General features: G+C 35.2%; 2 protein-coding genes across 5 annotated transcripts in view; one reads left to right on the forward strand and one right to left on the reverse strand.

The window, feature by feature from the left end:
* sm (heterogeneous nuclear ribonucleoprotein L) overlaps positions 1-13,784 on the reverse strand; it is a 474,381-nt gene that overhangs the window by 159,711 nt on the left and 300,886 nt on the right. The gene's annotated exons all lie outside the window — the stretch shown is intronic.
* On the forward strand, positions 11,914-13,189 carry LOC140745799 (3-oxoacyl-[acyl-carrier-protein] reductase FabG-like). Its single transcript, XM_073077708.1, has one exon. The coding sequence runs from the start codon at positions 12,202-12,204 to the stop codon at positions 13,024-13,026; it is 825 nt and encodes a 274-aa protein (XP_072933809.1). The 5' UTR covers positions 11,914-12,201; the 3' UTR covers positions 13,027-13,189.

Here is a 13,784-nt window from a genome sequence, read left to right on the forward strand (position 1 = left end):
TCACTTGCATCGCCACCAAACCGTGACCTGACCATAGAGTAGGTAATATTCAGAAATGTCTTCAAAAAGTACTGACAGTAATTATGTACGGCTGTCTGTAAAACATGTAACAACTAAGAAATGTTTATGTGTAAAATTTGTAGTGACAGTGATTTCCTAATGTTTGTAAAAGGTGTAGCAACACATTACCGCCGACCTCTGGAATGACTCTAAACTGGGGTTGATTACTGATATTTTGGGACCGCAGTGGTACTTATCAGAAGTTGGACCGCCAGTTTGATATTTCAAGTTAAAAAAATAAACATTAAGAAAATATACCAAAAGCGTATGAGTGCGTTTGATAAAATATATTTAACAGCATCACAGTATGCCACCTTTGTAAAACATACATTTCGGAATATACCTACTCAAAATGTGCGTATCACATATAAATATTAATTATGACAGATAGGTCATTAGTACGCGTGTTGCGTCTCTAGAAGAACAAAGAGCCCGAAAGAACTAGAAGCATAAATAGGCACATGTTGTTTCTACATAAGGGAGAAAGGCACAACCTGCAGAGGCACGTAGGCACGTGTAGCGTCCAGACGCCGTGTCTAATCTTCCAACAGTCTGTGACAGTCACGGAAACTACCGAGTTGATTTATAGCGATGATAATATGCGATGCATCGTACACCTGGATACTGGGCGGGGTGGGGGTGGGGGGTGTTAGGAGTTGGGGTGGGGGGTAATTAATTATACGTCGGAGATAACGGATATATATGTCAAGGTTGCGTTTCACTGATTATACGTATAATAATACAAGATTTTCTGTGCCACTGCCCATCATATAGCATTGTTCGTATTTTAAAATTTATACTTTTTTACAAGACGTTTCAAAGATGGGTTAACAGATAACTCTTTATAATGTCTTTTATTTAATTATTTTAATTTTTATATTTACATAATTAGTATTTAATTTTTATATTTACGTAAGAGTAGCTTTAAAAAAAATTCAGATTGACAAGACGGGTACAAAAAAACTATTGGAATGAAATGAAATATATTTATTTTTAGCCAAATATATTTATTTTTAGCCAACGGCGGCACTAACAAATTGTCAGTTACAATATTTTCTTAAACTACTACCGGATCGGAAAGGGACCTCTTATAAAATTATAGACTCTTTTTCCCCGAGTGTTACATCTTAATATCATAAAGCAAAAGCATTTAGCATATTATGTATTTTAAGAGTCAGTAAAAGATGCAAAGCAGTCGAGTTGTTACATTTTATTATGTAACGGGTACTCACGATAATTATGCGTTTTTTATTGCCGATATTTCGACCCAGTTGCATGGATCGTGGTCACGGCGAAACTGAGGTGGATAATTTTAGTCTAAAATCATATACAGTCGAGTTGTTGGCTAAACAAATGTCTAAATAAGATAGTTATTCAAAGTCGGGGTGTTTGTGTGTCCATAGAATACTCACAGGAAATCCTTTTTTTTTTGTTTACGAGTGGGAAACCTTCAAAAGGTACCCGGTGGCGTGGGAGCGACATAGGGTTATGTGGGATTTTTCCCGCACAAAAAAGGCAGGGGATACCGTAGCCCTATTCTAGTCCCGGGACTACAGGGACAACCCACAGGAAATCCAACTATAAGTATACGAGTGTAGTAAACGTCAAGCATCATATAAAATCTGTAACTAACAATGGGGCTTATATTGCCCGCTCGTAATGTTACGATACGTTCGAGATTAGGCTCATTAGGGAACAAATGTTCACAGCATATTAGGAATAACATCACTATTCATAGTAAAGGTGGGTACTAATTGAGGACATTTATTTATGTACGATGTACAATTAACCGATACGGCGTTCGGAGTGTCTGAATATGTTTATAGACAGGGTGCTTTGGTTATCGCGCCTGCTTACGACCGCAGGCGTGTCAGTTGCATCCTATTGTTTACGAGCTTTTGCCCGCAGCTTTGCTCGCGTTACAAAGTAATAGTTTCATCTCCTATTTATCCCCTTGGGGGTAGAATAGATCAAAATCCTTTTTTAGCGGATGCCAAATTTCAGCCCGATCCCTCCAGTGGTTTGGGCTGTGCGTTGATAGATCACTATGTCAGTCAGTCACCTTTGAGTTATATATATTCAGATAGAGACTACGTAGTGAGTTAATTAACACGTATATTATGTAAGAACAGTTAGAAGCTATAAAACAGTTACACTTGGTGTTACGTTACACAGTTACATTTGTGAGAACTAACTTGGAAGAAAGTTAGTTCTCACAAATGTGTGATGATCGACCGTAGATCGCATTCTGTCGTAAACACCAGATGGTGGATAATGATGGGGAGGAGCAAAAGTGCTCCCCAGGGCACAGCCCGATCGGGGCATCGCGCTTGGAGGTCTCCGGTTGTGTTCCGTCGAAGATCCCGGAGTTCTCCAATAAGCGTTGATTGAGGGCGGCCACCGGGGGGGTTTTAGGGCGGTAAAAATCCCACATAACCCGGCGTCGCTCCCACGTCGTCGGGTACCATTTGAAGGTAAAAAAGGTAGTTTAATGCTATTTGTGGTTGATTAAAAAATCCATTGACAGCAGGGATTGTTAACAATCTCTAATTGTACGCTGGTTTCCTATTTCCATTTCACAGCACAATAAACAATTTACCAAACTAAATGGTAACGTAACACGTTACAAGCGCTGAAATGTTACACGCGAGCGCACTCAGTCAGTATCCACCTTAACGTAATGTAATCAGGACGGGGGTATGCGCTCAAACCATCGAATTAGTGATGCTATTTCATACACATTGTACTCCAGTTACAGGGCATATTGGAGTATAGAGTATGATGTAAATAGATAGTTCATGTTTAGTGAAATTGTTAGTGTTTTCTATGACGAGACAATTTACTAAACGTTTATTGTAGTGGTAGATATTTAACATTTTAAATATTGTACAAATTGCCGTTGATTCACTGAAGTAACACGACACATCATCTATGTTATGAATGGTAGATAATAAGGACGTACTGATACCAATAACATTCATTGGTAATAAGACGCACGTTTTATTTGGCTTCGAATAAAATTTCTATCCTAATTAGGACATGTGATTATGAAGAACGGGTGATTGGAATATTTTAGCATCGCTGATCTCATCTAAAAAGATTAGATACGCGAAAGAACACGACAATAATAAAAAATATTAGATATAATCAGTATTTATAAGTCCACCACCAATCTACTAATGGTAGATTGGTGGTGGACTTATGGTAATGTAATTGTTTTTTACCCGGTAGAACAATAGATTAAGAACCAACATCTTATATATGAAATTCTCGTATCACAATGTTAGTTACCGTACTCCTCAGAAACGGCTTTACCGAGTTTCACCAAATTTTACATGCATATTCAGTAGGTCTGAGAACCGGCTACTAAGTGATAAGGGTTTTTCACCTTTACTATTTTTTATTTATATGGCAACACAACGTTTGCCGGGTCAGCTAGTAACAATATAAAATCAACAAAAACAAAACAGGTGAAACACCAAAACAACAAAGAACCAAATCACCGTTCTCAAACGGAATCCATCGCGACACCGTAAGACCGGATTACAATGCAAATCCCGGACGAAACTCGGCACGAAAACGAAATTTCGGCATTCGCATTCCATAATTGCGCGATCCCTAATAAATATTCACAAAATCATAAACTCCGAATCCAATTAGCCGTAAAAGGAACTTAAACATCGCTTCCAGCGGGGATATTTCATAAATCACGTGGGGGGTGAGGTGGGGGGGATTAAAATTAAGACCCCAAACAGTAATTATTATGAGAGTAATTATAATTCTGTTAGCGGGAGCAATAAAAACTGGAATGTTAGGAATACCAACGATTGTTTGGTTGTTGTTAGCGATAGAGACGTTGTTTCGTTCAAAGTAGGTTGGAGTCGTGATAAAAAATTAAATTTTGGCAGTGAACTGGCAGTTATGTTTGGTTATAACAGTTTTAATAAAGAAGGCTGTAAAATGTCTTAGTTCATTGTTATGTTAAGCGATATTTCTTGTGTTGACACATTTTTTTGGCCTAAATGCAATAATAAACCATTTTCATTTATTTTTTATTTCTATTCCTCTTCCAAAACCAGAAGGTTAAGACCTAAAAGATAAGTAATCGGGATGGAATGCATTTAATAAGATAATAGGATAATTTTAGGGTAAAGTTATTTTTGATATTTTACACTTATGCATTTAATAACTGTTAAAGTATTCAGAATTAATATTATATTCTGATCGACAAGTCAAGCAAATATGTGTAGCTTTTTATATGCGAAAACAGCTAAATGGTGTGTTGTTTTTATTATTAAGAGATAACTATATAGATATAACTGTACACTGTATGTTAAAATAAAATATAATAAAATAATAAAAATAGAAAAATACAAGTAGTAGCTTAAATGATTGAGTAAAATAAAAAAAATCAAAATCAGGCCAGAGATGGAAAAGTCCGTCCTCACTAGAAATTGTGTGTTACATCGGCTTACGTTCCATTAATAGAATTCTTAATCTGATGTTTTATTTTCATCACTAAGTATATTTTTTTCTGTTTAATTGAAACTACTGAAAAACTGAAATCTATATGGTATCACATTATTTACTTATATCGTAAAATATACAATGTATAAGCATATCACTTACTTCAGTCACAAAAAAAATTGAGTCCTCATAGTTTTTTCATAACAAGGTTATGTGTACGGCAAATTCTTTTTATGTTAACTATTTAACGTGCAAGCTCATCAAAAATGAAGTGGACGGGGCTTTCAGTGGAATTTTGGACATTACGGGCCCATGAATGGGTGCCCATTGTGAGATCTTAATGCAGGGAAGCCATTTCGGCGAGCGAATGGCAAGATTGAAGTAAAATAGGCGTGGTCTCCGGTTATTAAATTCACCGCTATTTTCGGCTTACAAAATGCAAATTTCTTTTTAACGCTCCCTCCGACGCGCCCCACATTAAGATCTTCATTATCGAGGTTGTCATGGACACACACAAAGACAATAACACCCAGACCCAGAACATCAATATTAACTCCTCTTGTTTTTTTATACCTAATATAGAAGTAGCGGACGAGCTTGCAGTCCTGGTAAGGGGCCACTGCCGCCCATGGACATCTACATTCTCAGAAATGATTACATATCCTACCTGAGGTTGGTCACAGATGCGTCGGTACCCCTGAGTTGAAATAATCTGGAACGCCTCGGAAAACCAGAACATAGCAGCACTTAACACTGCTGTATTTAGACAAAAATAAGAGTGGCGGTGGAGCCGCCGGAGTCGAATCTCAAAGAGTTCTACCACCTTCAGATTCTTGTATTCTATAGACGAATATCATCAAAAAGTTTTGGAATTTCGGACATGACATTCGACTAAAAGTCAGTGAAACGCAAAAGAATTTGCACATTACGCCCGTTTGAATGGAACGGTTCAAAGTTTTCGTCGAACCGTTCAAAGTTAGCGTCCCATTGAGATCGATATCGCCCATCGCTTTATGTTCTTTCGACTCGATGAGTTCTGATCTTCGGATGGGTTTTATGTCACTTTCTGTTCACTTGATGATGCAATGTTGGAAGTTTTATGACTTTTGACTTTTTGATGTCTTATTATTTTCTATTTTGTGTACCTCAATATTTTCCAATGTATTTACGATTTTCGTGTTTTAATAGGTTTCTACTTTAAGTAATAGGAACGGAAAACAACAGCGGGCCTTTGTTTATTTTTTCACATTTTATGCATTTTATTTGGCTAAATATTGATAAAAAATCTACATTAATATCTACATTATTAAGTACATAATAACCTAGAAACTTGTTGAACAGACGAACTACTGAAAAGTGAAAGATAACTAAAAAAACAACCACAAATCACTCTAATTGCTCCCATTTCAGAAACAATTCGGAACGGTGATTCATTACCGCGCCGCGACTAATGCGTCTAGCTTTGATTGACTGACTAATCCGTACATTTGTTACTTTTTCTTCACACACTCGTCGAAACATTCTTATATTTTTATTCTATGATTCAACAAGTTTGGCGCAAACTATTTTTTTTAGATTAATGTATTACTAAAATTGAATTAATACTTTTGATTTAATTATACTTACTGCTATACCAAAGCTATTTTAAAACACATCAAAAAACACTGAACTTTTTACGTACAATATCATTAACGCATTTGAACTTAATAAACGAACGAACTACTCGAAAGTGTTCGAAAACGAAACAAAAGTTTCTTCCTTTCTTTTTTTCTAAAACAAAAAACAGACACAAATCATTCTAATTGCTCCTGTTTCAGAAACAATTCGGAACGGTGATTCATTACCGCGCGGCTGCTAATGCGTCTAGCTTTGATTGACTGACTAATCCGTACATTTGTTACCTCTTTCTACGTTTGTCGAAACATTCTTTAATTTTTTGACATATAGGTTTTTTATTTATATTAACACATATATTTTTAATGACGTTTGTACGCTTCCGTATTTTGTTTGTTATATTTTCTTTATAAATATTTTTAGTGGATAAAAATAAAAGTTTTCCATAATGATTAGATATATTTTTCTCAACTCTGTTGATTTTTTTTTAATATGGTTCGAATTTTTACAGTAGCTTTGTTTCATGGTAAAATAAATATCCGTCCGTAGTTTTAAAATTATCTACAAGTCGCAGAGTACAGGATCGCAATAAATCTGGCTTCTGTTGCGACGTGTCATTTTTATTCCCGGATATTTTATTTGGGAATTTCGTCAAATTCCCTCATAGGCAAATTCACTACGTTTCCTACTTAAAATGTGAAATATATTATAATTTACTTCAGGAATACTTCTTAAGATAATTTAATACAATTAGTTTTTAATTACTTTTGATTTTAATATTTCACTAGAAATTGCTTTAATTAGTTGTTCTCTTTTTTACTTTTCGCTTTAATAAAAATAAATACATTATATCTTACTTCCATTTTATAAAGAGCGTTTCACACAAATATATAACACCAAACGTACGGATTTAAGCGTTAAATAGAATAGAAATCTTGACTTAGCTGAACACACAACTATAGAACAGCGTAATATATTTATTGTGCACATGCAATAAATAATACTTTCTTATAATAAAAGTTGCCCGCGAAAACTTTGTATACAAACGTGACCTTATTTCTAGATTAGCAATTTCATCCAGGCTTTATCGGAAAACGGTGTAAAATAACGAGATACTCAATCTGAAAACACTTCAGAAGGCTGCGTCATTTTCTCACATGCGCCGTTCAGTAAACGTTAGGCATGGTCCTGCTATACCATATCGTGACAAGAAACCGTTTTCTTTCATATATCGTACCATATCGATACATTACCAACATAACACATAACCTATGGTTATTACAAAAATATATATATGTAGAAAACTTAATATATACCTATACATATACAACAAATAGATAACTTCTTTCCTTTGGGAATCGACAGACGTACAAATTTTTTAAACGCAATCATAAACATTCTCAATCACTACACCTCTGATCAAGATCTTTGAAAGATCAGCATCCTTGAACTTTTGTAAAGATGAGAAAAAGAGATAGCAAACAATATTGCACACGTATCAACGCATGCATTTGTCGAATATTCGCAACATACACTCTCAACTCGACATCGTTAAAAAGCGCTTCTAATATCGACATAAGAAAACAGTTTCCCATATCGATATAAAAACCATATATCGGCAACGTAACCGTTTTTACAAAAACGGCTACGACTAACCGTGCAAATAGCGCCATTACTCCGGCTAAGATAATTGCGCCTCGCAGGCTGTGCACTTCCGGCCAATCTCGCTATCTCATCGGGACTGTTTGAGTCGTAATGAGACATTCAACATTGTTGGTGGAAACTTCTAAACTCTAATATCCTCTTAGATTCCAAGTGACTAATTGCAGATTGTAGTAATGCCAACATTGCCTAGAGTACTGTCTTTAGATTTGCGATTTTTACAAACATTATCTTACTTTATTTTGCGACTATTGGCATCTGTTTGAAATATGACTCATCACATGTCATAAATCTTTAGTATGACTATTGTCTATTACAAATTTAACATAACATTATTTAACAAAAATAATCATATGTTTTATATGGTCCAAGAAACATAAAAAGAAAAACAAAAAGGCATAAAAAGTAACACGAAACATTTTTTTAACAAATAGATACAACCGATTTCTACTTCAGAAATATGTACTAAACAAAGATTTATTTCAATTATTTTTTACTTTGCAGTGACATAGAAGTCGGTTAAAAGTTCCACTCGATTTCTTTGGTCTCCCATCATCAGACCTTGATTTCCTCACAATGTGCCCACCTTGGAGATGTCTTCTTTACAACAAAACAAAACTTATCAAAATCGGTTCATAAACGACAAAGTAATCGCCGAACAAACATAAAAAAACATATATACGGTCGAAATGAGAAACCTCCTCCTTTTTTGAAGTCGGGTAAAAATATAGAATACAAATTCCATCCAAATCAAAATCGCTAAATTCTAGTGTGTAGAGTCTAACTGCACAATTATTTTAATTTCTCTTAGAGTAGTTCTTATCATTTCATTTCTAACGTGACAAATAAGAGATTAAGATCAAAACCCTACAAGCGACAAGGGAAATGGTCTCCGCTACTTAGAACATAATTGCTATTCGGAGGCTGCGCACTTCCGGCCGATCTCTCTACGCTGCGAGAATGTTTACGATCTAATGAGACGGGAGAGATACTAAGTAGGTTGTATTGATTCATGTGTTATGAAGCGTACTTAGTAAATATATCAGCGTTTAAATACTCATATCACATTGTAATGAAGGGGTCGATGACATGTCCACTTGTCCAGGGTTCTTAAGCGCTGGGCTTATACATTAATTTAAATATTTTTTTTATAGGACGACTAATGAGTACGCACTTTACATAATGCGGATGTATTACAAAAATATGCCGAGATTTTAAAATTCTTAGTGTGATAATAATCAATTCGACATAACATATAAGATGAAGAATCTGGGAATAAATAAGACGCATGTTTATAACGGCTGAATTTATAAATATAAGGAGTAAAGTAAATAAATAATAATTAAACACACTGCATGTTAATAATGAAGTAAAACTAACGAACAATAATATATTTAAGCGTATGTGTAACATTTTGTCTCTAAATGAAGATAAAGTAATGTGTAGTTTCAAATCAAATCATTTTTTTTTTCAAAATATGTTCTTTACAGAGCACTTTTTGCATATCAACTACAACTACACCACTTCACAAGGTGTTTCGTTATGGAGAGGAAGCAGCGAAAGAAACTCCATAACACACATCTCTTAAGAATATGTTTTTATACAATGTTAAATTTGGCCGAATGCTACGAGTACATGTGGAGCTGCAACTACTTCAGACCACACCGTTTTGTCTGTAAAATAATCACTTTTACCATAAATAACCACTTCGATAACGATCGCGGGCATAAAATTGTCACATCGTAAAGTATTAACTGTAAATTATATTTTTGTTACAAAAAAAAAACGAATTTAAGAAAGACAAATACACAAGTATCATTTGTAGTCGAGATGCCGAAATAAGGATCCCGATAAAATATCTGCAGCAAAGGATCCGAGAATATAAACGACACGTTTGCAACAAGAGCTTGATTTATACCGAGCTTCGGACACTGCACGCTGGAGATAAATTCAAAATTATGAAGCCAGCCTTTATATTTAAACAGTACTTATTTTATAAAAGTTACTTAAAGTATAAATATTGACACTTATATTTTTATATTCTTAAATCTTACGGAAAATATTGATTGAATTTATTATTTTTTGAAAAAAAAAAATGTTTTTAGTTTGTTTTTTATTTGTTTGTTATTTGTTTTTAGCAGTTAGAAGTTAGTTTCCTGAGAAAAAAAACCTTTGTAAATTACAATATGTCAATATTTTGCATCAATGTACAAATTAAGTACGAAAGTTTTGAGTTCTGTCTCCGTCGAAGCAATCATTGAAATCATAAATTTATATAACTGTTTTTACTACTCGTAATGTTTTTAGTAATTGTTAATGTATTCGTGTCATAAAAAAAACAGTTTTACAAACTTTTATTAAAAAGTCGTATTCAATGAAACAAAGTCCTATTTCAACTTTATTATCAATGTCCCACTTTCATAATGAAACCAGACTAATGGGTTTTACGAACAAAAGGAAAAAAATAAAAGATCAGGTACTGAAAACGGAGTTTACAAACTATTCTAACTTACTTTAGTCCTCGGGGGAGTGCGATGCATCACTGACCTACTTCCGATAAAAATATTCTTCATATTAACGTTGGATAATAATTCTTTGAACTTTACTTACATTTTTATCGAGCGTAACCTGTTTATTGCAGTTATAGGAACACTGGAAACTAGGAACAGTCGCGGCATGGACGACATATAAGTTGCTTCCCCTGAGGACTAAGTAGGAACGCCTCCTTATCTTCCTTACCGTACCCTACAAACTAGAATATAACAACAGACAAAAATAGGTGTGACGGTGGTGCCACAGCAATCGAACCACGGTTCAACGATGTTAATTTATAACAGTACTAGCTGACCCGGCAAACGTTGAGTTGCCATATAAATAAAAAAGTGTTAAGAGTGAACAACCCTTATCACTTAGGGGTATGAAAAATAATTAGTAGCCGATTTTCAGACCCACTGAATATGCATATAAAATTTAGTGAAAATCGGTAAAGCCGTTTCGGAGGAGTATCGTAACTAACATTGTGACACGAGAATTTTATATATAAGATAACAGTATTTACTAAAAGCGAGATTGAAATAAAGTGACATACGGTAAATATACCTATTTCCATATTTTTCAGCTTCAATTCATTTTTCAAGATCATATTTAGATGACTGCACATTTTGAGGTTTGATTTTATTGCAATTGCAATTCTTTTATACCCACATCAGGTACAGAATCTTTTTAAAGGAACTAAATCTCAACAGTAACATAAATACCAGTGGAAAATAAAACTTCCAAACACCTAATATTTCCTAAGATCAATTTCCGAACAATTTATTTCTAGTACAAAAACTTCATGCAATATTTTATGTTTTTGCATGCTCATACAAAGACAACTACGATAGCCACGAATCACGATGACACGTCGTTACGAGGAAATCCGTGAGATAAGCGAGCCGAACCACTTATCATCAGCAATCAAGTTCAAGGTTGCTGCGTGTGGTCATTTAACTGCTGTCCACTTACGGATACGATACGTCTATATTAACGTATTTTATTTTAGCAAACCCTTTTTATATACTTACTGATTTGTTACTTCAAAGAAATCAGCATGCCGATAACGTCATGGTAAGTGGCACTCCCATCCAAGGACATATATGAATAACCCCCAGAAAAGATAAGAGGTCCGAGGTCAACCACTAATGCATTGGTACCCTGGAGGTACCCCTCAAGACTAAGTTATAAAGCCACGAATAAGTATGTCTCCCTTACCACACCCTTCAAACTGGAACATAGTAATGAAATACAACTTTTATTTGGCAGAATAGGTGTGGCGGTGGTGCCTCCGGATTAGCCACCATAGGGTTCTACCACCTTCAATATTTTTAATAACTTCAAATTATAATAAAAAAACTAGGATCATAGTAAGCGAAACAATATATTATTATTATACGTATAAATGAAACTTCCAGACCAATTTATGAATATGCACCCGTCAACACGCAAATCGACGTTACCGTAACGTTACGAATCAATGGAGACGCGTCCACTTGCGGTGTTTTGACGGCAAACGAACCGGTCGACTGTCTGTGTGAGACTCGTTTGTATACACAACCTCTTATTATTACAACATTGACGGATGTAACCTCAGTGGCGTCACAAGTGTGCGCGAGAACGGGTGAGAGTGTTCATTGATATGACTGTTATTTTCATTGATATATTGTGATTAAATAGTGCTATACGGTGTTGTTGTGTTGAAAGTGATAGTTGAATAAATGGTGCATTAAATATAGAACAGAGTCACGACGCGAAGCGTGATACAACTATAAATTTTGACGTTATAGAAAAATAGTATACAAGGAAAATGGAAACCGATTGAGATATGCCGTATGCGGATTAAATCTTCGAGAAAAATAAATGCATACATTTGAGTACAAAGACATATTGGTAAAAAATGCGAGGAATATAATCGTAGAAGAAGAAATGGATTACACTGGAAAGGTTGTCATAGTAACGGGAGCTAGTTCAGGCATTGGAGCTGCAACAGCTAAACTATACGCATCGTACGGAGCTCTGATAACAGCCGTTGGAAGAAATGAGGCGAGATTGAACGACGTTGCAAATGTATGCGAATCTTATAAAGGCAATCGACCTTTATGTCTTCTATTAGATTTGCTACTCCCAGGCAGTTGCGAGGAACTCGTCAAACGAACGGCACAGACGTACGGCAAGATCGATATACTGATAAACTGCGCTGGAAAAGCAGCCGTGACGTCACTCTTCGATAACTCAATGGAGATATTCGACGAACTATTCACGTTGAACCTTCGCGTGCCATATCAACTGACGCAGTTGTGTTTACCCTACTTGAAGAGGACTAAAGGCAATGTTGTGAACATTTTCGGAAGCCCGTGTAAGATGAGACCTGGATTCTTACCGTACGCGATGATTAAAGACGCTTTGGAGAAGTTCACGACGGCCGGGGCGACTGAATTAGCGTGCGAAGGGGTCAGAATGAATGCGGTTAGACCGGGCCTTACCAGAACGAACTTTTTGTCAAACTTCAACGTGGACGATGATTGTATGGATATGACGTACAAGCTCATACAAGACATCCTGCCCAATAAGGTGATTAATGAGCCGGAAGAAGTAGCCAAGCTCATATTGTTTGTAACAAGTGACACTTGCCCTAATCTCAATGGAGCACATATTGTCCTGGATGGGGGATCTTCGACTTCGTAATCATTTATTGTAGTATCTTATAGCCTCTAAAGTTATTCCAATAAGATGTATCTCGTTTTATCAAGCCAATTTTAATGACTAAAGATAGGGAAAGGTACTTAAGGGATTTTTACAACTAACTTATTATTATTATGTGACTTAAATAAAATCTTGTTTTAATTAACTTATTTTTTTATTTAGATTATTTAATTGTATATTTTTAAATTAATCCAACACAAGATCATATTATTTAAAAATATGATTTAAAATCTGTAAAGCTAAGTGAGAAATAAACTGTCAAGTAATCAATGTTATCTTGTAAACCTTTAAATAGACATTACGTACTTAAGACCTTTGCAACAAAGTTTATAATTCGATTTACTTGTTTAATTACAAGGATAATTGTATAGTGATACCACCACAGCCAGATTACGTCATCTTCATTATTTATAACTACATCTGCCGTTCATACTTGATCAATTTAAATTAAGTGTTTGACACTGGCCCGCATCTTTTTCCTTGAGCAAGAAATATGCAGGATTCAATCAGAAAAGTGATATACAAACGTTAAATCTACATCACATTTAACATAACACAATATGATAGAGCTATCATCAATCCTGTTACTATTATTGTTCTACTGCTGGACACAGTTCGGTCTCTCAGAATGAAAAAGGTTTCGGCCACGGTCCAGTACATTGGCTAAGTGCGGATTGTTCTCTCTACGCGCTACTATTTCTACGCTACATTCTACTTCGCGAACTCTACTTATACTGAAC

This window comes from Epargyreus clarus, unplaced genomic scaffold (genome assembly GCF_041222505.1).
Source record: "Epargyreus clarus isolate Ecla_fem2 unplaced genomic scaffold, WU_Ecla_fem_2.2 ptg000011l, whole genome shotgun sequence".
In the NCBI taxonomy this organism is placed as follows: Eukaryota; Metazoa; Arthropoda; class Insecta; order Lepidoptera; family Hesperiidae; genus Epargyreus; species Epargyreus clarus.